Consider the following 25,584-nt stretch of genomic DNA (forward strand, 5'->3'; position numbering starts at 1 on the left):
GTGACATCAGCCAAGTATGACTGACTTTTATCAGTCTACATCTCAGTTATGTTTTTGCTGCATATTTTAAGTTGTCATTAGAAAGTAAGGCCAAAGCTACAGAGCTGGTTAATCCTTCGCTTTTGTCTGCTGACTTTTTTATGGTTTTGCTTTGTTTTTGCTGCCTACAGCTGTTGGGTTGTACTCTTAAGTATCTTGAAGACTATGGTATTTTCTTGCTTATGTCTGTATGTAGTGTTTTATTGTAAAAGTCAAATGATACAGAATTGAATGAAGTAGAGAGCAGAACTCCATACACTTCAAAGGTTGCCAGTGTAAACTGGTATATATTCTTTTAGTCATTTTCTTTGAATATATATCTTTTTTTATACCCGTTGAATGAGAGTATATATGCTGTTCTGTAATTTGTAAAAAGTATTTCAGAATTTTGGGGTTTAATGTGACGTGAGGCCTAAAATAATTCGGAGTGTAGCTAAAAGGATTTGAAACTGATTTTTTTTTCTGAGTTTGCATATGGAACTTTTTGCTTACTCTTTATCATTTAATAGCATAAACTTTTAATTTGACATCTTTAATATTTAGTAAACTTCATACTCATTTTGCATCGCAAGTCTGAGTTATTTTAACTAATTTTTAATTGTGAAGGAACATATATTACAGTTTTTATTTGCAGAGAAAGAATAAAATATAAAAGTCTCTGGTTTCCAGAATTAACAGTTGTTCATTTGCTTCTATATTGTTTCAGAAATTTCAGAGCACATAAAATGTATGTACTGTTTCTTTCACCCCAAATGATATAATTTTTTCCCACTTAGCCCATTTCATCTAGTAATACACCTTAAACGCCTCTCTGCAGCAGGATGTATTCTGCCACAATATTTTGAACATTCTGTTTAACCAGTTCTGTTTTAGTGGATGTTTGCCTAAATCTCTGTGATTACGTATCTTTACATGTTGTAGATATACATTATTAATATACTTTGAATTTTGTCAAAAATTTTGTCATAAATTGTTTCTTTCTTGTTATATAAATATCTATGAAATATTATCTATTTTACCTCTTGGCCTCCAGAACTTAAAATATTTGCTTTTTGACCCTTCATAAAACAAGTTTACCAATCCTTAATCTGTATCATTATACTCCCACCTTGTGTTTGCTTTGTGAACTTTTCACTGTATGAATTGTCTAATTTACTTCATTATTGTGTCTTTCCTTGAACCACCACCCACTCTCTTGAATATAAGCAGATCTCTGCAAACAGAGACTTTATCCATCTCATTTATTACTTCAGCTTCATCATCTGGGACACTGATGATGTAATGGGTACTCCATAAATACTTGTACAGTGATTAACAGTCTAAAGCAGAATGAAGAGGCATTCCTTTGTTTTCTGTTTTTCTTTTAATGGTCATCTTAAAAATGGTCATCTTTAGGTCATACCTAAAAAGTTCTTCCATTTTTAGTATAATGTCAAGGTCAGACACTAAAAATGGAAGAACTTTTTAGGTATTTTAGATGATCTTTAAAAAAACACAGCAAAAGACTGCCTCTTCATTCTGCTTTAAATTATTAATCAGTATACAAATATTTATGTAGTACCTGTTACGTCATCAGCAGACTACAGTGAATGGGGTTGCAAAAGAGTCAGACACGACTTAGCATCTAAACAACAAACAACAACAACAGGGTCAAAACATGTGTCCTTATCTCACTTTTAAATTTTACTTAATTAACACTAGAAATTTTGCCTTGGGTTGAAAGTATGGGTATATGTGAATTTCAGTTCTTGAATTCATTTACCTATTACGTAAGAATTTTAGTATGGAATATTAATCATAAAGCTAATAAATGCTGAACTTCTCCAGGATTCTTTTTAAATGTCTGTCTTCCTTACAGGATTATATTTTTATGTGTATTTTAGCTTCGTACCTAAAATTTGAAATGGTTAGAACGTTTCTGTTCTTGACTCAGCTTTATTCTAACTTCATATTTATCATTTAACTAATCACTTAGCGTCTGAGTGTCTGCCATGCTTCAGATATCACGGTTAGCACTGTGGTGCTCTCTCACTAGTACTTTCCTGAAGAAAATACATGCATCACACAGGTAACAGTTTGAAAATGGAGAGAGATTCACCCCAACACTGATATCAGTGTGGAGATATTTTTTCCTCTAATGTGTCTCAAATTTTCAAATTTGTTTTTCAAAACTGGCATTCTATTATCTTGGCAAATTCACCGGGATTTGGGTTATTTAATACCCTTTGAGAAAACGCTGAGCTGGAAGAAGCACAAGGTGGAATCAAGATTGCTGGGAGAAATGTCAATAACCTCAGATATGCAGATGACGCCACCCTTATGGGAGAAAGTGAAGAGGAACTAAAAAGCCTCTTGATGAAAGTGAGAGAGGAGAGTGAAAAAGTTGGCTTAAAGTTTAACATTCAGAAAACTAAGATCATGGCATCTGGTCCCATCACCTCATGGGAAATAGATGGGGAAACAGTGTCAGACTATTTTTTTGGGCTCCAAAATCACTGCAGATGGTGACTGCAGCCATGAAATTAAAAGACGCTTACTCCTTGGAAGGAAAGTTATGACCAACCTAAACGGCATATTAAAAAGCAGAGACATTACTTTGCCAACAGAGGTCCGTCTAGTCAAGGCTATGGTTTTTCCAGTGGTCATGTATGGATGTGAGAGTTGGACTGTGAAGAAAGCTGAGTGCCGAAAAATTGATGCTTTGGAACTGTGGTGTTGGAGAAGACTCTTGAGAGTCCCTTGGACTGCAAGGATATCCAACCACTCCATCCTAAAGGAGATCAGTCCTGAGTGTTCATTGGAAGGACTGATGCTGAAGCTGAAACTCCAATACTTTGGCTACCTCGTGCAAAGAGTTGACTCGTTGGAAAAGACCCTAATGCTGGGAAGGATTGGGGGCAGGAGGAGAAGGGGACAACAGAGGATGAGATGGCTGGATGGCATCACTGACTCGATGGGCATGAGTTTGAGTAAACTCTGGGAGTTGTGACGGACAGGGAGGACTGGCGTGCTGCGATTCATGGGGTTGCAAAGAGTCGGACACGACTGATTGACTGAACTGAACTGACTGAATACCCTTTGGATAATTCCATTTGCAGATCTGTTCTAGAGCTATCCATTTATGATGCCTGAATCCTTCTTACATGACTGTATGACAATTTGTCCTTTGCATGTGAAACAAATGGTTTTAACAGAAGTGAATATAAGAGAATGTAACAGAATACAGTGTTGGGAAGGATACACAAGGTTCCTTCTCTGATGTTGTAGTATGTTAGCAGCAAGAGAAGAAATGTGTGCAAATTCCCAATCTGTCTGTTTGAATAAATTTCTCTGAAGAAATTAATAAAAGGAATCAGAGCATCTCCCCGTTCCCTCATGGTCAGCTAGCTCCGCTGGCAGATGCTCAACCCCCAAAAACCTAGTAAACAAATCTACCTCTAAGCCCTGGACGACTGAGATCTATTTTTGTGAAGAGGATAGGAACAATACAGATAATAATAGTAATTGTTTGACACTTTTTATTGGGTTAAAAGGGATAATGAAACTCTTGTCCAGTATCTTTCTTTTGGAAAACTGAAATTTCCAACTTCCTGCATTTTCTAGCCCAGAATAGAGAGGCATCTTGTATGCACGTCATAAGAGCCTACCTTATGCCTGTAGACTTAGAAACCTGATAATGTCAGCAACATCTGAGGGACTGACTCATTTTCAGAGATATATGAACAGGAGGCAAGAGGTGTTTGGTGACTCAGATCTTTGCATACCTCAAAAAAAAGCAGTTTGGCGCATATATCTTATAAAAGGGGCCTGAATAGATGAAACATTGTGCTTCCAGTAAACCCAGAACATTCAACATTTGTCGGCTAAGAATCCTTTTCCTGGAATTGTATTCCAATACTGGGAGTCAGCCCTTGTCTTTTTGTGTTGTAGCCTCACCGCGAACTTTATTCTGTGAAATTATTTCCTTCCACATCTGTTTCATTACTTTTCTCTTTCATTTAGCTGGAATTTTGCCTTGGGTGGTTTTGAAGCGAATTTGTAATTTTTCTTTTCCTCTTAGATTTACAATGTATACAGTGCTAAGAAGGTAATGCTACACAAACGGTATACAGTGACTTGAGCCACCAAAATATCCCTAGTTCACCCCCATTACTCACATGATACAAATATCCACAACAATACATTTTTCCTAATTAAAAATGGAAAAAATTTTTGTAATTTATTATTATGAGGAAGCATTTAGCAGTTGTTTGTGTTGTAAAATCACTTTTCAATTAAATTTAATTATGTTAAAAATTAGCCCACTGTCGTCATATGGGCTAATTGTTCAGGAAGCTTTAGCCAGTGCCGTATGAATAGAAAAAGAAATAAGAGTAGGAGGGGGAAATATTATTTACATGTGCATATTACACGAACATTTATTTTAAAGTAGGATTGATCCACTAATAGCAAACATCACAAACACTGAGATTTAACCACATGAATGTTTTAAATTTTCCTGTGTTTAAAATATATAAATATAAAATCTGAAAAGACATTGGCCACTTTATAGTAGATTGTATTGGCACCTAGTATAATTCAGTAAGAAAAAGCATAAAGAATAACAAAAAATATTTTTAAAAAGGAATAATGGTTGACTAAACCAGCGAGTTTCACCATGAACCAAAGAAGTGAAATACAAAATAATGACACATTTTTGGAGGGAAGAAATGCATAGGGCTTTCAAAATGGAAAAGAAAAAGTTCATAAATAGTTTTGATAAGAATGTGACTAAAATTGCTGTCTTTGTACCCTAGGATGATAAAACATTATAATGTTCTTAGAACAGATCAGAAGTATATTTCCAAAACAGTAACAGTATGCATGCCCTCTAACTCAACATTTCTCTTTGTTTTGGATTTTCCCTGAGGAAATAAATCAGATTGACTACAAAGGTTTATCTACAGGAAGAGTTTGAGATGGAGGGAAATTATTTATCATAAGTTACTTATGATAAAGGAACATGATATGCAAGCTAAATGTCTGTGATTAAGGATTTGATTCATTTCAAATTATACAGATCGTGGAGTCCTATGCCTCCATAAAAAATTTGTTGAAGAATATTTAATGACATAAAATGTTTATAAAAATGAAAATTTCATGGCTTTCAAATCATATGCATAGTATGGCTTTATTTTCTTTTTCTTGGTGTTTTTCTGTGAACATATACTAGTATTTTGTTACCAGAAAAGATACATTGATTTATTAATAAGTGCAGCTATGATTTCTTTTAACATCCTTGAAAGAGAAATATATATTTAACTGTTTAGAGAGATCATTGTCTTCTAAATTATTTTTTGAAGAGTTTGAGTCATTTTCTGTAAAATAACAGAATACTGTTTTGTATTTATACAGATATTCCTGATCAAGTTATAAGAGTTTTCAAAGCAGATCAGCAAAGCTGCTACATTGTCATCAGTAAAGACACTACCGCTAAAGAAGTCGTTTGTCAGGCTCTTCACGAGTTTGGTCTGGCTGGTGCCCCTGATGCGTACTCCCTCTGTGAAGTCTCTGTCACCCCCGAGGGTGTTATAAAGCAGAGACGACTTCCGGACCAGTTCTCCAAGTTAGCTGACAGAATTCAGCTCAGTGGGAGGTGAGTGTGCCATTAACGAGTGTGCTTGCTTCTGCTGTGTTTTTGAAGATCGTATGTTAAAAGACATAGTGTTAAATAGGAACATCATGTTTTAGGACCACTGAGTTCTCTCTGAAACTAACATAGTATTCTTTTTTCAGCCTTCTGTTGTCTCCATAATTATGTAAAGGAACCTTAGAGTGGTAGCGCTCATAAGTGATACCCAGAAGTGGGAGAAAGGATAAAAATGTTTTAGCCCTTCTGCCAAAATAAAGTCTTTGAACCAGTGGTATAGTCCAAGCCATCTTTGTTATATGTATCTGATTATATATATGTATGTTAATTTATACATTTGCTTTTTAAATGATCAATGTGTACTTTGGGGAAAAGAAATCATAGTTTACATAATTCTTTTAAGTAGTCTTCCTTTTATGAATATATGAAAACTCTAAAAATGTTTTAAATGTGCTCTGAAAATTGTTTGATCAACTAGAAGATAATTTCAGTAACATTTGTTTTTCAGTGATTTTTTTCTGGCAATAATACAATCTTTTTAGTGAACCCAGATTCATATGTAGGATGAAATCCTTAGAAACCTTAAAATGACTATCCATAGTGGTTGCTGTTAAGAGAGAATAGGTTAACTCTGCTTTTGCTGACTGTATGTAGTGGTTAAGGGCATGGATCCTGGAGCAAGACTGCCGAGATTCAAATCCCTGGTCTGGCTGTATGATCTTGAGTTAAGTTATTTGGTTCCTCTGTGCCTGAATTTTCTCATCATAAAATGGGATGATAGTAATAGAACCAACCTCAGAGGAATGTTAAGAGAATTGAGTTAATAAACATAACATAATTAGATCTAATTTTATTATCTACAGTATGAGTTTCAACTCATTATTTATGGTAATCTCTTAGGCATGTGAATAGTTTAAAGGCAGAAGAAAAATAAATATAGTTCCTTGACAGTATAAAATAGATGGACACAAACTCAGGCTTAGATCAAGTTGTATATTATTAATAGAAAAGAATGAAGTAAAAACCACTTGTGATACAATATGTAACCTCTTCTGCAGCAATAGTCCTGTAGAAGATATTTCCTAATTATGAATTCTTTACTTGTCTCTTAGCTTTTAAGTGTTATAAAATTGTTCATCTAAAAAGGCAAGTGAAGATCTTTTTTATGGCTACCAATCAATGCCATTTGCTGGAATGAAGTTTTGGATTTATCAAGGGAGAAATCAGTAGTAGAAGTTTCCGTTCTGTATGGGTTTTATTCTTCTTTGCTTTTCTTGAAAATTTAAAGTTAAGAAGAGAGTGAGTGCAGCCACAACTTGCAAATAGAACTGTGGACAGTCTTGATTCAGGAGTTTACTCATGCTGTCCATTAACAAGTATTTTGTATAGTACCTATTATGTGTCCTGGATCCTTATAGAGCCCTCATTAAAACTTTGGTTCTCAAGAGTTATAATGTGAATAATTTCTTAAAATCATTAAGTTTTACAGTATAATCAACATTACTTTTACACTTTAAATTCATAGATGTTAAATGGTAGAAAAAGAGAACAACTTCTTCAAAGTGTTCTCATTTAAAATGTTAATTTTCCATTTTATCTTTAAATGAATATTCTGCTGACATTTCTGACAAAAAGTTATTAACAGTATAATGATGTTTTGACAACAGTGATTAAAGAGGAAAAGTGCTCTTATAAATGTGAAATCACTTATAAAAGCGATTTTTTCCTTTTAGGTATTATTTGAAAAATAATATGGAAACAGAAACCCTATGTTCAGATGAAGATGCTCAAGAACTAGTTAAGGAAAGCCAGCTATCCATGCTACAGCTAAGTACTATTGAGGTGGCCACTCAGCTGTCCATGAGGGACTTTGATTTATTTCGTAATATTGAGCCTACTGAATATATTGACGACCTTTTTAAGTTAGAGTCCAAAACAGGAAATACTCACTTGAAAGAATTTGAAGACATTGTAAACCAAGAGACATTCTGGGTTGCCTCAGAGGTTTTAACTGAATCAAATCAGCTCAAACGAATGAAGATTATTAAACATTTTATTAAAATTGCACTTCATTGTCGAGAATGTAAGAACTTCAATTCCATGTTTGCAATAATAAGGTAAGTTTGTACAAATATTTCTGTATGATTTTGTCATGATACTGAACTTGAAGCTGGTTTTCTTCTTAGGTATTAAATGGGCAGGAGAAGAAAAGTTCAATGAATATATTTTTATATAAGTTTTGTTAGATTGAACATATTTTCCATTTTGGTGATACTGGTTTTTCTCCTTTTGTTTCTTCCATCTTTCAGTCACTTAAACATTTTTTGTAAAGTATAGGTGGTTCCCTGCCCAGTTTTTTTCATTTCTCCCCCGTGAGGGATTTTACCCTCTTGGATATATGCTTGATACCTGGTCTTTATCATCAGACTTCTGTACTGTGCATCAGACAGTACCTGCTTCACTGTGATTTGGCACTGAAAAATTAATGCATTACAAATTGGTGATATTAATGCACTAACTTAAAACTGCTATTTTGAAGTGACCACAGCAGCAACAAAGAATAACGGCTACCATTTGGTGACCTCTTCCTGTTTCTCACAGACTATACGAGGTATCATTGAATGTGTTGCCACTCAAACAAGCTGGGTCATTAGAATTATGAAAATTCTTCAAAGTTTATAAACCCGGGAAATGTGGGTGGTTACATGAGCTTCTGGGAACCTTCCTCCTTCTCTTCACTTACTGTGAGAATCTAGGTGTAGGTACTTTATTTCCTGACCTTCATCCAGCACAATGATGATCACAGAAGGATTCCTCCTAAAACAAGTCTAATTTTAAAGGTGGAGGGTAGTAGTAGTGTGGTCCTTTTAAAGGTCATGTACTTGTATTTGGTAACCTAATAACTACCGTAACTAATTCCATCTGTGCACGCTCTTCAAAAAATTATGATTTCTTTCTAGTACTCACTAAAATTATAATCTTTATAGCAACTTTTAAATCATAAATCTGTCATGGTAATAGAAAACTCCTTTATGAAATTTAACCAGTGGATGCAGTAGAACTAGACATTGTGGAAGTATTGAATAGAGATTAGTAGAGTGACCTTTAGAATCAGGTGCATCTGTATTTGAATCTTGCCTCTTCCATGTGGTAGCAGTGTGTCAAGAGAAAACTGAAGACCAGTTTCTCATTTGTGGAATTTAGGACTTACACCAACTACCTCACAGTTTTTAACAGCTGAGTCTAAAACAAGGGAACACAGATGCCATCGATAAACAATTAGAAGGCTAGAAATTGAAACTGTTTGTATAGGAAACATGGAGTAAAGAATCTGAGAATTTTGGAGTACTCCATTAAAAAAACAAACAAAAACAACCCCCGAAAACCTGATTGACTCCAGAAGAGCTCGCTGTGTAAAGAATGTCCAAAGAATATGGTAAAGGGCTAAAAACCGTATCTTAGAGGCCATCCTCAAGGTGAGGGTAAGGAAGCGAGTCCAACCAAAGAACTAGAGTACTAATACAAGAGATAGTAGACAGCATAGTTATGATGGTGTCATTGAAATCAAGGAAGCAGAATGAGAGGACGGTGGAGATCAGCCCCAAGATGGGTGTAAAAAGGCCAGACGTTTGTTCAGGAAGCTTTGTTTTGGTTAGGAGGTTGGTTTTGTTAGGAAGAACATTTTATTTACATTTTCGATAGTTCATGTAAAGTTAATTGCTTAGTATTCCTACATTTTATATTACAATGCAATACAAAATATAAAGGACATATTAACTTTACAGCTGAGATGAAACAGGTGAATCAGTCACCTATGACTGGAATTTATAGCATATTTTATTTATTTGAGTTCTTGTTTTCCTAAGTCTAGCCAAAGGATTGTCAATTTTATTTATTATTTCAGATAACCTTTTCTTAGTTTCATTGATCTTTTCTGTTGTTTTTTCTGGTCTCTTATTTATTTCTACTTGGATTTTTGTTATTTCTCAAATGGGCTTAGTTTCTCCTTTTTCTTGTTACATATGTTAAGTAATTTATTTGAGGAGTTTGTCATTATCAACTTAGGTCCTGGAACTGCTCTTGAAGTATCCCCCAAATTTTGGTATGTTGTATATCCATTTTCCTTCATTTAGAAGTACTTTTTGATTTCCCCTTTGATTTCTCTGTTTGTTTGTTCAGGGGAGTGTTGTTTAATTTCCAAATATTTGTACATGTTTTATTTTTCCTCTTGCTGTTAATAACTAGTTTTACAAATTATGGTCAGAAAAAATACCTGGTATGATTTCAGTCTTCTTAAATTTGCCAATACTTGTTTTTGGCTTACATGACCTAACCTGAAAGATGTTCTGGGTATGCTTGAGAAGAATGTGTGTTCTGCTGGTATTGGATGGAATATCCTGTGTGTGTCTGTTGTTCACTCAGTCGTGTCTGGCTCTTTGTGACCCCATGGACTGCAGCACACCAGGCTTCCCTGTCCTTCACTATCTCCCAGAGTTTACTCAAACTCATGGCCATTGAGTCGGTGATGCCACCCAATCATCTCATCTTCTGTCGACCCCTTGGCTTCTTGCCCTCAATCTCTCCAGCATCCGATAGGTCCATTGATCTAGAGTATGGTTGAAATCCACAACATTTCCTTGTTGGTATTTTTGTCTGGGTGATCGATGCATTGCTGAAAGTGTGGTATTAAAGTCCCTTGCTATTGCTGTATTGTTTTTTTCTCCCTTCAGGTCTGTTGGTATTTGCTGTAAGATATTTAGGTGCTGTGCCGTTGAGTGCATACATATTTACATTTGTTATGTCTTGCTGAGATGGCACCTTTATCAGTCTATAATGACCTTTGTCTCTTATTACCATTTTTGGCTTAAAGTCTGTTTTATCTGATGTAAATCACTATTCTCTTTTGATTTCTATTTGCATTGAATATAGTTTTGCATCCTTTCGCTTTGAACCTGATTGTATCCTTTAGGCTGAGCTGAGTAGGAGGTATATAGTTGGATCTTCTTTTATTTACCAGTAATTTTGCCATTTGATTGGAAAATTCAGTCCGCTTACATTTAGAGTAATTTTTAAAACTTACTTACTCATTTATTTTTGCTTGGACTGAGTTTTTTTGCTACATGTGGGCTTTCCCTGGTTGCAGCATGTGGGGGCTATGCTTTGTTGCAGTGTGTAGGCCTCTCATTGTGGGGGTTGCCCTTGTTCCAGAGCACAGGCTCTGGGTGTGTGGGCTTCAGAGTGGCAGCACACAGGCTCGGTAGTTGGAGCCCATGGGCCTCGGGCGAGCAGATTTAAGTGGCAGAGGCTCGCGGACTCTGGAGCGTGGGCTCAGTAGTTGTGGCGCTGAGGCCCAGCCACTGTGCAGCATGTGGAATCCTCTCAGACAGGGCATCAAATCCAAGTCCTCCTGTTGGCAGGTGGATTCTTACCCACTGCACTATGGGGAAGTCTTAGAGCAACTATTGATATGTAAGGACTTAACTACTGCCATCTTATTGTTTCCTGGATGTTTTGTAATTCCCTTCTTTCTTTTTTACTCTTTATTTTTTACTCTCTTGCTGTGTTCCTTTGTGAATTGATACTTTTCCTGGTAGTATGCTCTGATTTTCTTTTCTTCATCTTTTGTGAATCCAACTATGGGTTTTTGCTTTGTGGTTAGTTACCATGACACTTACATGAAACTTCTTAGAGATGTAGCAGTCGATTTGACACTGATAAAATTTCAGTCACATACAACTCTACCCCCTCTTTTATGTTTTCAGTGTCACAATTTGCCTTTTTATGTTGTGTATTCATTTGCACATTGTAATAGCAAGAGTTATTTTTTATATTCTTGTCATTTAACCTTTGTTCTCTAGTTTAGTGGTTAATATACCATCATTTCATTGTTGAGAGTATTTGTTACCCTAACTATATTTTCACATGTTTTCACGTTATTGGTGTCATTTCATTTCATTTTAAGAACTTCTTTTAACATTTCTTATAAGGCAGATCTAGTATAATGAACTTCTCAGCTCTTGATTTCTGGAGAAGGTCTTCTATTTCTCTAGGATGACTTTGCCAGATAGAGTACTCTTGACTGATAATTTTTTTCCTTTCCGCAGTTTGAATGTATTAGTCCGCTCTCTCCTGCTTGTAAGTTTTCTGCTGAAAAGTCTACTGATAGCCTAACGGGAGTTCCCTTGTAAGTTACAATCTTCTCTTCTCTTGCTGCCTGTAGAATTCTTTCTTTCATTTTGACAGTTTTATTATAATGTGTCTTGGAGAAAGTTGTCTTGGATTGAAATAATGGGGTAATCTGTTAGATTCATGAACTTGGATGTCTAGACCTCTTCCCAGGTTTGGAAATTTCTCAACTATACTTCTTTAAATAGTCTTCTTTCCCCTCATTTCTCGCTCTGGAACTCCAATGATTTGTATATTGGGTTTTTTGGGTTTTCTTCCATAATGGTTTCCCAACCTTTTTCATTCTTTTTCTTTTTTTCTCTTCATTGGCTTTCTTCATTTTTTTTTTTCCATGCTTTTTTCTCCTCACATTGAGTTATTTCAAAGTTCCTATCATTTATCTCAGTGATTTTTCCTTTTCTTTGGTATACTTGATGTTGCTACTCTCTATTGCAGTTTTTTCATTTCATTCACTGAATTCTTCCATTCCAGAATACTCATTTGGTTCTTTCTTATGATGTCTGTATTTTGATTATATATTGTTTTTCTCATTTCATTGACTCATCTTTCTGTTTTCTTATAGCTGATTGAGTTTTCTTAAAATTCCTATTTTGGGTTCTTTATTAGGTAAAATATGGATTGCTGTGTCTTTGATTACTGGAAGATTTTTGTGAACTTTTGGTGATGTCATGTTTCCTTGTTTTTTCATGTTTTAGGGAGTTTTGCATTGCTTTTTCTGCATTTGAAATTGCTTTCATCTTCTCTAATTTTTATGAGTTGCCTTCAGGAGAAAAAAAATCCTTTTGTCATTCCTAATACAGATTCTGAGACTTTCTGTCTGGCATTGTGTAGATACTGCTCCAGGCTTCTTGTTCCCTCTTGGGCAGAATTCTGAAGCTTGTATGTTTTCTCTGTATCCTCAGATGTACCATGTCAGATGCCGATATGTCTCTCTTATTTTCCTAAAGGTGCTACAGCTCAGATTTGTGGTTTCTTCTTCACCCACAGACTCCAGCCTGTTTTCTGTGTGTTTTTCCTCTCTTCCAGAGCTTTCTTTTGGGACCTTGCACAGGAAGCCAGTGGCAGAGGGGTGGAAGGTGTGGGTTTGGGCATGGTGAGCTGCACGTACTCTTGGGTACGTTGGGAGGATTTACAATTGAGGTTTTCCTGTGTCTCCTGGGGAGCTTCCCTGATGGCTTAGATGGTGAAGAATCTGCCTGAAATACAGGAGACCTGGGTTCGATTCCTGGGTCGGGAAGATTGCCTGGAGAAGGGAATGGCAACCCACACCAGTATTATTGCCTGGAGAATCCCAGGGACAGAGGAGCCTGGTGGCCAAAGAGGGGTTGCAGAGAGTCAAACACAACTGAGCAGCTAACACTCACTTTCTGTGTCTTCTGGATGGGCTTCCTGTTGGAATCCAGAGGCAGTTAGCAGGAACCTCATTCCTTTAATATCCTTTTGGAATCTTACATGCTACTCTTCTGATCTGTTCCCTCCTCCCACTCATGGAGCTCCCACTTTAGTGCTGTGGATGCTGGAAGAGAGAATGAGTGTCTTTAGCAATATCCCACATGGCTCAAGCAGCCAGACATTCCCAACTTGCTCTCCCTTTCCCTTGTTGGAGAGATCAAGAGCCATCTAGTTTAGTCTTGAGTTATGCTTCCTTGCCTTTCACTTTTGCTTTGCTTTTCACGAAAAGCAAAGGAGAAAAGGAATGATATACCCATCTGAATGCAAAGTTGCAAAGAGAAGCAAGGAGAGATAAGAAAGCCTTCCTCAGTGATCAATGCAAGAAATAGAGGAAAACAATAGAATGGGAAAGACTAGAGATCTCTTTAAGAAAATTAGAGATATCAAGGGAACATTTTGTGCTAAAATGGGCACAATAAAGGACAGAAGTGGTATGGATCTAACAGAAGCAGAAGATATTAAGAAGAGATGGCAAGAATACACAGAAGAACTATATTAAAAAGATCTAATGACCCAGATAACCACAATGGTGAGAATCACTAACCTAGAGCCAGACATCTTGGAGTGCAACGTTAAGTGGGCCTTAAGAAGCATCACTATTAACAAAGCTAGTGGAGGTGATGGAATTCCAGCTGAACTATTTCATAGCCTAAAAGATGCTGGTACTAAAGTGCTGCACTCAATGTGCCAGCAAATTTGGAAAACTCAGCGGTATCCACAGGACTGGAAAAGGTAAGTTTTCATTCCAGTCCCAAAGAAGGGCAGTGCCAAAGAATGTTCAAACCACCACACAATTGCACTCATTTCACATTTTAGCAAGTAATGCTCAAAATCCTCCAAGCTGGGCTTCAACAGTACGTGAACTGAGAACTTTCAGATGTTCAAGCTGAATTTAGAAAAGGCAGAGGAACCAGAGGTCAAATTGCCAACCTCCATTGGATCATAGAAAAAGGAAGAGAATTCCAGAAAAGCATCTACTTCTGCTTCATTGACTACACTAAAGCCTTTGACTGTGTGGATCACAACACACCAGAAAATTCTTAAAGAGATGGAAATACCAGACCACCTTACCTGCCTCCTTCACAACCTGTGTGCAGGTCAAGAAGCAAGAGTTAGAACTGGACATGAAACAAAGGACTGGTTCCAAATTGGGAAAGGAGTACATCAAGGCTGTGTATTGTCACCCTGCTTATTTAACTTATATGCAACATCTATCATGTGAAATGCCTGGTTGGATGAAGCACAAGCTGGAATCAAGATTGCTGGGAGAAAGATCAACAGCCTCATATATGCAGATGACACCACCCGTATGTCAGAAAGTGAAGAGGAACTAAAGAGCCTGTTGATGAAGGTGAAAGAGGAGAGTGAAAAAGCTGGCTTTAAAACTCAACATTCAGAAAACTAAGATTATGGAATCTGGTTCCATCAAATTCATGGCAAATAGAAGAGGAAAAGTGGAATCAGTGACAGACTTGATTTTCTTGGGCTCCAAAATCACTGCAGATGGTGACTATGAAATTAAAGATGAGCCTTGAAATTAAAGGTGAAATTAAAGCCATGAAATTAAAGGTGAGCCATGAAATTAAAAGATGCTTGCTCCTTGGAAGAATAGCTATGACACACCTAGACAACATATTAAAAAGCAAAGACATTACTTTGCCAACAAAGGCCCGTATAGTCAAAGCTGTGGTTTTTGCAGTGGTCATGTACAATTGAGAGATTTGAACCATAAAGAAGGCTGAGTGCCAAAGAATTGATGCCTTTGAACTGTGGTGTTGGAGAAGACTCTTGAGACTCCCTTCAGTCAATCCTAAAGGAAAATCATCCTGAATATTCATTGGAGGGACTGATGCTGAAGCCCCAATACTTTGGCCACCTGATGAGAAGAGCTGACTCATTAGAAAAGACCCTGATGCTGGGAAAGACCAGAGGCAGGAGGAGAAGGGGCCAACAGAGGATGAGATGGTTGGATGGCATCACCAACTCTATGGACATGAGTTTGAGCAAGCTCAGGGAGGTGGTGAAGGACAGGGAAGCCTGGTGTGCTGCAGTCATGGGGTCGCAAAGAGTCGGACGTGTCCGACTAAGCAACTGAACAACAACAACAACAGTGCTTCCTTGGGGGAGGAGTGATGCCAACAAAGGCAAGCTGTTCCTATCCCATTGCACTCACACTCTTCTGTTCTGGTCTACTTCAGCGGAGTGCTCGAACTTCTCCTCTGGAAACCTGGACTTCACAAAGCTCCTCTTGTCTGAAGGTGACCACCCAAGTCAGTGTTCTGCATATGTTCCCAGTCCATAGCTGAAAGGGGCCAGAACCATTTCATGGTCTCCTCTAGATTCCCCACTCCCATACCCAAATCTGCCTGCCTGTTACTCAGTACACTGGTGGGTAAGTCTCCACTCCGGTCCCTTGGTCCATGTTTCTGGGTCCCACTGTTCATGAATAGATGCTGAATTTTTGTTGTTGGGGTAGGGATGTCTTATGACACTATAATGTTGACATCACTCTCTCCTGTTATCTCCTGATTGAATTTTGTTTTCTAATCATTTCTTAAAAGTGCTTTTGGAAATGATATATCCTAAGCATATTCAAAATATTTTTCTCTTGCATTTGAACTTCACTGTCACTTTATCTGGCTTTAAAGTTCTTTCCTAATATGTTATTTCTTGGGAACCTCATAGATAATTGCTCTACAACTAGTGTTTCATTTAGTTTTGCAGGTTTCAGAGTTTACTTCCCATTTTATTTCCTTATCTCTGAAATCATTTACCTTTACACAGGTGTTTCTACATCTCATTTAGTTCTGTGTCTATAGATTAAGTTCTTTTGTTCCTGGATGGTTTTCTCAAATTGTACTTTTGAAGATTTTTTTCAGTTCCATTATTTTTGTTTCCTTCCTCAAGGATACCAATTATATAAATTTTAGATCGCCTTTGTCTTCCATATCCATTATTTTTTCTCTGAAAAGAAAGTTAAAGTGTTAGTCGCTCAGTCGTGTCCGACTCTTTTCAACCCCATGGACTGTAGCCTGCCAGGCTCCTCTGTCCATAGGATTCTCCAGGCAAGAATACTGGAGTGGGTTGCTATTTCCCTCTCCAGGGGAACTTCCTGACCCAGGGATCGTACCCGGGTCTGCTGCTTTGCAGGCAGAGTCTTTACCATCTGAGCCACCAGGGAATCCTATTTTCTCTGTCATTCTTCTCAACTCTGACCATTTCCATTGATTGCTTTTGTCAGTCCTTTTAAGGCACTTGCTCAAGATTTTAGCTGTATCTTTTTCTTTATGTAGGTTCCAGTATTGCCTTCATTTTTCTGATAGTTGTGTTTTTTCTTCCAAATTTTCCTGAACTTAATTTTTTAAATCAATATATATTTTTCCTAAACTCATATATCACTTCGTTGCTCTTTCTTTACTTTATTGATTCATTTAAATCGTGGATACTAGAGTCATTAGTCAGTCCCAGTTTTTATTGTCAGAACATTTTCCTACTTTATGATCTTTCAGTCTGTGTTTTTCCTCGTAGCAGCATGTTATGGCTCCTTTATTCATTCCTTGTTTTTGAAGGACGTGAGTTTTCCTATATCATCTTATCTGCAGGAGATTCATATGGAAGAGGAGCCAGGGAAGTGTTCCAGTCTAGCAGAAATAGAGCTTGTATGTGAATTTTTTTTTACCCTTAACTTCTCTCCAGCAAATGGAGATACACAGTTTTATGGCTGCCTACAACTCAGTTTCTCTCTGCTATCTTGTGTCACTATTAAACTGCTTCTAGCCAAGATGTTATATCACTGCATACACTGTTTTAAATCTTACTTTCCCTGACATTCCCTGGTAAAGAACAAGAGTCCAGCCCCTTACTAATTCTATCAGTCTATGGACCCTGGTTTGTTGTTCCAAATAAGGGATTGCTGGCTTTGCCTTTGGAGTAAGTTACCTGCTTTGGAGTGCTATGGTTTATAGCTTTCATTGAAATCTTCAGCTGCAGGTCCCCTTTTTCAGAATTTTGCATACTTAGATTTGACTTGACTGGTTTTTTTTTTTCATTTATTTTTATTAGTTGGAGGCTAATTACTTTACAATATTGTAGTGATTTTTGTCATACATTGACATGAATCAGCCATGGATTTACAAGTATTCCCCATCCCGATCCCCCCTCCCACCTCCCTCTCCACCCGATCCCTCTGGGTCTTCCCAGTGCACCAGCCCTGAGCACTTGTCTCATGCATCCAGCCTGGGCTGGTGATCTGTTTCACCCTAGATAATATACATGTTTTGATGCTGTTCTCTCTAAACATTCCACCTTCACCTTCTCCCACAGAGTCCAAAAGTCTGTTCTGTACATCTGTGTCTCTTTTTCTGTTTTGCATATAGGGTTATCGTTACCATCTTTCTAAATTCCATATATATGCGTTAGTATACTGTATTGGTCTTTATCTTTCTGGCTTGCTTCACTCTGTATGATGGGCTCCAGTTTCATCCATCTCATTAGAACTGATTCAAATGATTTCTTTTTAATGGCTGAGTAATATTCCATGGTGTATATACCATAGCTTTCTTATCCATTCGTCTGCTGATGGGCATCTAGGTTGCTTCCATGTCCTGGCTATTATAAATAGTGCTGCAATGAACATTGGGGTGCACGTGTCTCTTTCAGATCTGGTTTCCTCAGTGGACTTGACTGTTTTTTGATAGCCATTATAATGTGTTTAGGAGTCACAGATATCTCTTAAGTTTTGGTGGAAATGAAATCTGCATTTCTCTTATTCATCCTTGTAGTTTTTGAGATGATTTCTGAGATACAGAGGGAACAAAGATATCCTAATTCCACAGTTTAAAATCATAAGTCAAGAGAACATTTTAAATTCTGTGGTATAGGTAAAAGTCAGGTAGCCGAGAACAAAAGAGGAGACATTGAGTATATAGAGGCACCTAACAGACAACAGGATTAGAACCTATGGAAGTATTGAAATCAGGGACATGAATGGCCAAAATCTCAAAGAAAGAAGGCTTTCAGTCTCAGAACTTGCCTCACTTATATTTATATACTGCTTGTTATCATTTACACCACTTTCAAATAATGTTTCCATAAAATTATTTCTAAGTAAAACATACAAAAACATTGTGATGCTTGAAATTTATTTTTTAAGTTAAATGTATGTTTAATGGATTTACTGTATTTGTCATTTACATGCTCCCTTTAAAAAAGGGCACATACAACCATTGGCACATAATATAGTTCCTTTGAAGAAAGTTTTTCTTGTTTTAAGATCAAGGAGTCCCTTTTTTTTTTATGGTTCTACTGTTTATTTCAACATGTTGAAAAATGTGTCTGCTTATTTTAGCTTCATTAGAAAAAATTGGTTTATACACTTACCTGACCTGCATCCTGCCTCTCTTGCAAGCCTCTTTTTTAATGTTTTTATTCTCATCTTCGGCAGTGGTTTGAACCTGGCATCTGTAGCACGACTCAGAGGTACTTGGGAAAAGTTACCAAGCAAGTATGAGAAACACTTCCAAGATCTGCAAGACCTTTTTGATCCATCCAGAAACATGGCAAAATACAGAAATATTCTTAGTAGTCAAAGCATGCAGCCTCCAATTATTCCACTCTTTCCTGTTGTCAAGAAAGATATGACATTTCTACATGAAGGTATTTGAAAGTTACTTGAAAATTAGCATGCTTAGTTTCAGCTAATTCAACAGAATTATAATGTATTTAATGTATTTTTCGGTCTATTGAGTATAAGTCACTAAAAGTTTTACCAAATTAAATGTAGTAAATCATAGGAAAAACCCACATTATTGATAAGAACAGATGTCAGTGTTTACCCAATGCAGTTTACACAAAACCGAGATCAGACTGCCAACTTCTTTTTTTAGTTACTGAACACATACAGAAAAGTACCGCAAACAAGTAAACAACTTAATGGATTAAGACAAAGCAAACACCCAGATAACCAACACCCAATCAAAAACAAAAAATTGCCTCCCTCCCAGCAGCCCCACTTGTGCCCCTTTCCAGTTACCACCTTCATCTTCCCTGATACTTGTGTTGATTTCTAATACGGTGGTTTTACCTGTTCTTGAGCTTTATATTTGTTTTTTTAGTTTTTGGTTTGACTTCTGAATTATTTTGGTGAACATTAGACTAGTGTGATGAGATTCTTGCATGTTTTTGAGTGCAATTGTAATTCATTATTCAAAACTATTTGACATTGCATTACATAAATGCAATACTTGGGTTCATTCAATCTGTTGATGAGCATTTGATAGTTTCCACTATTTACTCAATACAAATAATGCTGCTGTGAATATTCTTTCACATATTCGTAGTATACATGCATTTTTGTTCACTATAATTCACAGTGAAATTTATGAATATTCATACAGTCAACTTTGGGAGACAGTTTGGTGTTAATCCACTAAAGTGGAACACTGGCAGTGACATGAACATTCTTACTGTTCCTCGCTGTCTCCAGTACCTGGTAAATTCATTCTTTTTATTTCTACCCATTTCAGTAGGTATGTAATTCTATATTGATGTGATTTAATGTTCATTTCTCTGATTACTAATGAGGCTGGACACCCTTCTGTATATTTATTTGTCCTCTTTTATCCATTCAGTTCAATTTCTTGCCTATGTTTCATAAGGTAATCGTTCTCTAATATACCTTTTAAGGATTTTGTGTAAGTCCTATATGTATATATATAGTATGACTTGCCTTTGACTTCCTTAAGATTATCTTCTGATGAACAACACGTTTGAGTTTTAAAAACCTAATTTATTAGTCTTTTGCCATGTAGTCTCAGTTAAGTCACTCAGTTGTGTCTGACTCTTTGACCCCATGGACTGCAGCATGCCAGGCTTCCCTGTCCATCACCAAACCCCAGAGCTTGCTGAAACTTATGTCCATTGAGTCAACCGTGTAGGTTATACTCCTCTTAATTGTTTTTTTTGTGAGTGGTATTTGTCCTTCATTAACTTGCTGATTACACACTATTTTGCTAATTTTCCAGTGTTACACTACACATTACAATGTTTATACTTGCTGATACTAATTTGAGTAGTATTCATTAGTACCTTTCTGTGTGTCAGGCAGTGCAAGAACTTAGACCATTCAAATACCCATTCTCTCACCTCTCCATTTATATACAGTTGCTGCCATGCCTTTAAATCCCACTTGGTACTGATATTATTTAGTAAAGTCGATATTTATTAGTGTGGTGATATTGTTACTGTTTTTTTCCCCTTCCTGAATTTCAGAGTTTTTCTATGGTTGAGGATTTTTCTCCCTGTAAGAACACTGATTATTATTTTCTTATGTGCAAGTCTGCTGGTGATAAAATCTTAGTTTTTGTTTATCTGAAAAATTGTCTTTAATTAATATTCATTCTTACGGCACAATTTTGATTGGCAGTTATCTTCCAACATTTTGAGATAACAAAGTTATCTCCTGACTTCCACTGTTATTTTTAGAAGTCAACTGTCAGTCTTATTTGTTGTTCCTTTGACAATAATCTACCCTCCTTTGATAACTGCTCTAAAATATCCTCTATCTCTGTTTTTCTCTAGTTTTGCTATTATACGACTGTGTACAGTACTTTGATTTTGTCTCACCTGGATATTTTTATTTATTCTGGAATTTTCTCCTAGACTAATATCCAATTTTTAAATTATTTCTTCAACTATGTCTGACTTACTGTTAAAATTCAACAGCATATTCCTTATTTCAGTTACTGGGCTTTCCCCCCAGATTTACAATTTAAATTCATTTTTTATCTTCATATTTTCTACCAGAGTTCTCAGTGTTGTTTTTTATAACCTTGCACATATTCACTAGTTACTTTAATGTCTGTTTGTAGTAACTCCATAATCTAGGTGTTTGTTTTTTTTTCATGAGTCTTTTTTTCCCCCTTGCATTTCAGTCATGTTAAATTTTCACCAAATGTACCTGGTTATTGTTGGCCAAATGGATGTTGTATATAAAAAAATTACAGAAATAATCTAGGATTTCAGACAATATTCCATTTCTCCAAAGAGAATTAAAACTTGATTCTGTCAGGCAGCTAGGAATGCTAGCAATCCAAAAATCACTTTAAACCATTTTCACATTTTGAGATAATGTAACACTTAACTTTTATCCAGTCTACATTTTGTTTATCTTTAGTTCCAGGATATACGTGTGTACGTGTGTGTGTGTGTGTGTGTGTGTGTGTGTGTGTGTTTCAAAAGTCAGGGAGGCACTGCTCAGTTTTTCAGCTCTTCATCACCTTTTCTGAAATCAGCAGAGGCCTGTAGGTGGAGCACTGGAAATGCTAAACTTGCCACACATCTTCATTATTTCTTCAGATCCTCACTGCCTTGATAGTTTTTTGATGACTCAACATATTTCTCCTATTTTTGTTGAATTTTTCGAACTGTTCTCATCAGTTGTGTTGTACCAATTAACTAATTAAGTATAATTAGTTAATTTCATTAACTAATTAATGAATTTCATTATTACTTCTTAAGAAATTCATTATTACTTCTTAAGAAAATATTATTAGAGGCTTCAAATATATTTTCTTACATGTTCCCTCAAAACATGTTTACATGACTTGAAAGTATTTTGTGTTGTCATTTTGTCTCCAACTCACTTTGAGACCCTGAACAGTTTATATGTCCAATAGATAGGTACCATTTAGTGCAAAAAGGGAGCCCCTTGTGTGTTCAGACCCGTGTGGTTTTCCATCTTGGCTTCAGGGACTTGGTGTTCCAGAGACATCTCCGGGCCCACCATGGGAAATAAATAGGGTCACACCAAGTGTTAGACAGGTGTGGAAAAAAGACAGTTAGATTACCCTTTGAACATATAATTTTTTGCCTTGTGGTTTGAACTGCGTAAGCCCACATGTGGGCTAAGTCTGGTGTCATTCCTGTTCTTATCAAAGAAAGGTAGACCATTTTGAAAGTTGTATGAATTTTTTTCTCAGAGAACTATTTAATAAAACAAATAAAGATTATGTAATTTCTGAACAAGCAAAATTTGTGTTTAATGATTAAAGTCATGATTGTAAATTCAAATTCTGGGGAAGGGCATGTACATGGCAGACTTGAAGATGTCTGTCCCTGTGAGCCATCCCTCTCTTAATTTTAACTAATTATTTCCACTTGGAAAACAGACGTGCTATTATTTAATCCCCCAGATACCATCCGCTCTCTTTTTCTTCCAGATAAGTCATAAATTCTTATTTTAATGGGATGTCTTCCACTTCTTAAGTGTTGACAACTCATTTTATAATTTTTTAAATCATTGTAAACCGTAGCAACCATACTGGACTAGTTAAGCCCAAAGGTCACTCTTTATGACCGCTGGTGGAAGCCTAAGTTTTCAAGTGCTTATTAACTTTGCTGCCAAAAAAACAGATGCAGGTACCTGCCTGAGTGAGCCGAGCGTCTGGAGAGCTAGAATTGAGGAGCTGCACTTTTTTCTTTTCTTTTTTTTTGGTGTGTGTGTGTAGAGGAGCTGCACTTTTTACTAGGTGTGCCTGCAATGTAATGAAGAAATGGCTTTTAGAAGCTATGCACAGGTTATCACTTTCTAATATTCGTAATCATTATTTCCATAGGAATAGAATTCCTCCCGTTAGGTCATTCCTTGGGAGCAGTATTAAACCATATATGTGTTTATCAATTCTTAAAACCAAAAGTGGCAGTTTTATAAAGGTTCTGATTTGTGCCTCCAGGAATAATGACTTGACTTCTGCTACCTTTATACAGATATTTTAATTTTGGAAGTTAAAAAAATTTAATTTTATTCTATAGGAAATGATTCCAAAGTTGATGGTTTGGTAAATTTTGAGAAGCTCAGAATGATTGCCAAGGAAATTCGTCAGGTTGTTCGAATGACTTCTGCTAACATGGATCCAGCTATGATGTTCCGACAGAGGTATGGCATTGAAGTATGTAAGTGTTACAGAATGGCATTGAAAGTGATCGTTTTCATTTATTGACCATCTGCCTTTTATTGTGCACTGTATTAAGTGCTTTATAGATGTCAATGTCAGGTAATAGTGTATTATAATAACCTTTAAAGGTTGGTAGTATTGGCCTGCTTTTTACCTATGAAGAAACTGAAGCTCAGAGCAGTTAGGTAATGTGTCCAGGATGACATAAATTACTGAGATTTGAACCCTAATTCTCTATTAATTTTTTGAGTACATAGATAGTTCTGTATTGTTATTGTTACTTAAAATGTCATCTAACTTAAATATAAGTAAATTGCTGATCTTCACTGAAGCTATCAGAGAAAACAGATATTTTCATCTGGTTCTAACCAAATGTGTAAAGTATTAGTCTTCATGTCTTTGATTTTTATTGAGTATTTTTAAAGTTCCATATCTATATAAGTTCTACTTTATTCTTCTAAAATATATTCCTTTGTCTCAAGTCATGGTACTTATGTAAATTCTTTAGCAGTTCAGAAAGTGCAGATTTAAGGATACTGTATCTTTAATAAAAATTAAAATATTGTGTTCACTATTAACCTGATCTTCTATGAATGCTTTTTAAAATTCACTTTTCATGTAGTAACAAATGCCTCCTCAAATTAAATAGAATTTAAAGTAAATTACCTTTCCTAGTAATTTTTAGGATGAAAAGATACTAGGGTTTTAATTTTTTATCTGATTTTCTTCTGGGCCTGTGTGTATAGCTTTAGTACCTAAGGGCTTTAAAAACGAAATGTTTGTCAGGGCAGACACAATTTCAGTGGCTTAGGTAGCTCAGACAGTAAAGCGTCTGTCTACAATGCGGGAGACCCGGGTTTGATCCCTGGGTCGGGAAGATCCCCTGGAGAAGGAATGGCAACCCACTCCAGTATTCTTGCCTGGAAAATTCCATGGACTGAGGATCCTGGTAGGCTACAGTCCATGGGGTCGCAAAGAGTCAGACACAACTGAGCAACTTCACTTTCACTTTCAAAAGAAATACAGTCTACTAAGGAAACAAAAATATTTGGTTCTTTAAAGGTTAGAGATGGAGTTGTTATAACCAGATAGAATCAATGTGTGTCAGGATTATTTTTTTAATTTTTGTTTTGTTTAAACCACAGTTCATGAGTCTGTTTTTAGAAGTAGTTGACCTGATAGTTACTCTAGTTTAGAAATTCTCAAAGTATGACGGAAGGAGTGTGTCATATCTCCTCTTCTCTACCCAATTGCCCACTTTCGCCCCTGAGAATCACTGCATGTAATGAGAGGTGCCATTGCTCAGCAGTGTAGAAGCAGAAGACCTAAGAACCAGGGACCAAAGCAAACCTGGAGGATTTGTTTGTTTCTTTGTTTTTAAGTTTTTGTTTTTGTTATATGTCCCTGTACAGTGGCTCCACCATTCCCTGTTATCTTACACAGACATCTGTCTACTCATGTATTTTAGCACCCTGGTTCCTGAATGAATTTGTGAGCCTGTCAGACCAGATAATTTTCTAAGTACCAGCTATGCCTCAGAAATGAGCAAAGGAGGAAATCAGTAAACTTGACTGTTCCCTTGAATGGCCTAGCCTGGAGTAGAATACAGTATAGGAAAAAATAAAGCATTTATAGTTAGATTAGACTGAACTTTTCCTAAATTGATTTTGTCAGCTAGTACTGAAATGTAGTAGCTTTCTTCAAGTATTTGGCCATTTTGGTGATATATATTATGTAGTGTGGACAAAGTAACTCAACAGTAGTCAGTGTGCTGACTGAAAAAACAGATTTGGGGCTGGCCACAGCTGGAGCTTATTGGGTACAAGCCTGGGATATGCTCAGACCAATCAGGTGGTAGAGAGGAAAGGGCCAAAAAAATGAGAATAAAAATGTTAAAGAATCTTGATTCAGCCCAATTATAGTATAAGGAGATACAAGATCTTAAAGATTTTCATGATATATTTATACTTACATTTTAAGTTGGCTTTGTTCAAAATTTCTTGAACAAATATATTGTCAGAGAAATTTCTGCACTTAAAAATGAAATTATAAATCTTTATGTTCCTTGTAATTTCATCCTCTCACTTAAATGAATGGTTCAAAAATACCTTTGAAAAAAATTCAAAAGTTCTTTTAAAGTTTCCCTGGAAACTTGTAATAAATATTTTCCGTTAAGCTTGTTATTAACATAAGCCTCTAAATGAATTAGGTATTAAAACATAATTGGTCTAAAAGCACACTTTTAAATATTGTGGAGTTTTTTGGCCTTCAGTACATGTCATAATTCATTTTACCACCTTGTATTCCATTAAAGTCATTTTACTG

General features: G+C 36.3%; 1 protein-coding gene across 3 annotated transcripts in view; it reads left to right on the plus strand.

The window, feature by feature from the left end:
- The window catches only part of RAPGEF6 (Rap guanine nucleotide exchange factor 6), a 226,782-nt gene that overhangs the window by 179,222 nt on the left and 21,976 nt on the right, over positions 1 to 25,584 (plus strand). For all 3 annotated transcript variants that reach the window (XM_043912175.1, XM_043912173.1, XM_043912174.1), the window contains exons 18-21: positions 5,434 to 5,674; positions 7,402 to 7,785; positions 18,750 to 18,961; positions 23,117 to 23,240. In XM_043912175.1, coding sequence (XP_043768110.1) covers positions 5,434 to 5,674; positions 7,402 to 7,785; positions 18,750 to 18,961; positions 23,117 to 23,240 — 961 coding nt within the window. The remainder of the gene's footprint in view (positions 1 to 5,433; positions 5,675 to 7,401; positions 7,786 to 18,749; positions 18,962 to 23,116; positions 23,241 to 25,584) is intronic.

Source organism: Cervus elaphus, chromosome 9 (genome assembly GCF_910594005.1).
Source record: "Cervus elaphus chromosome 9, mCerEla1.1, whole genome shotgun sequence".
In the NCBI taxonomy this organism is placed as follows: Eukaryota; Metazoa; Chordata; class Mammalia; order Artiodactyla; family Cervidae; genus Cervus; species Cervus elaphus.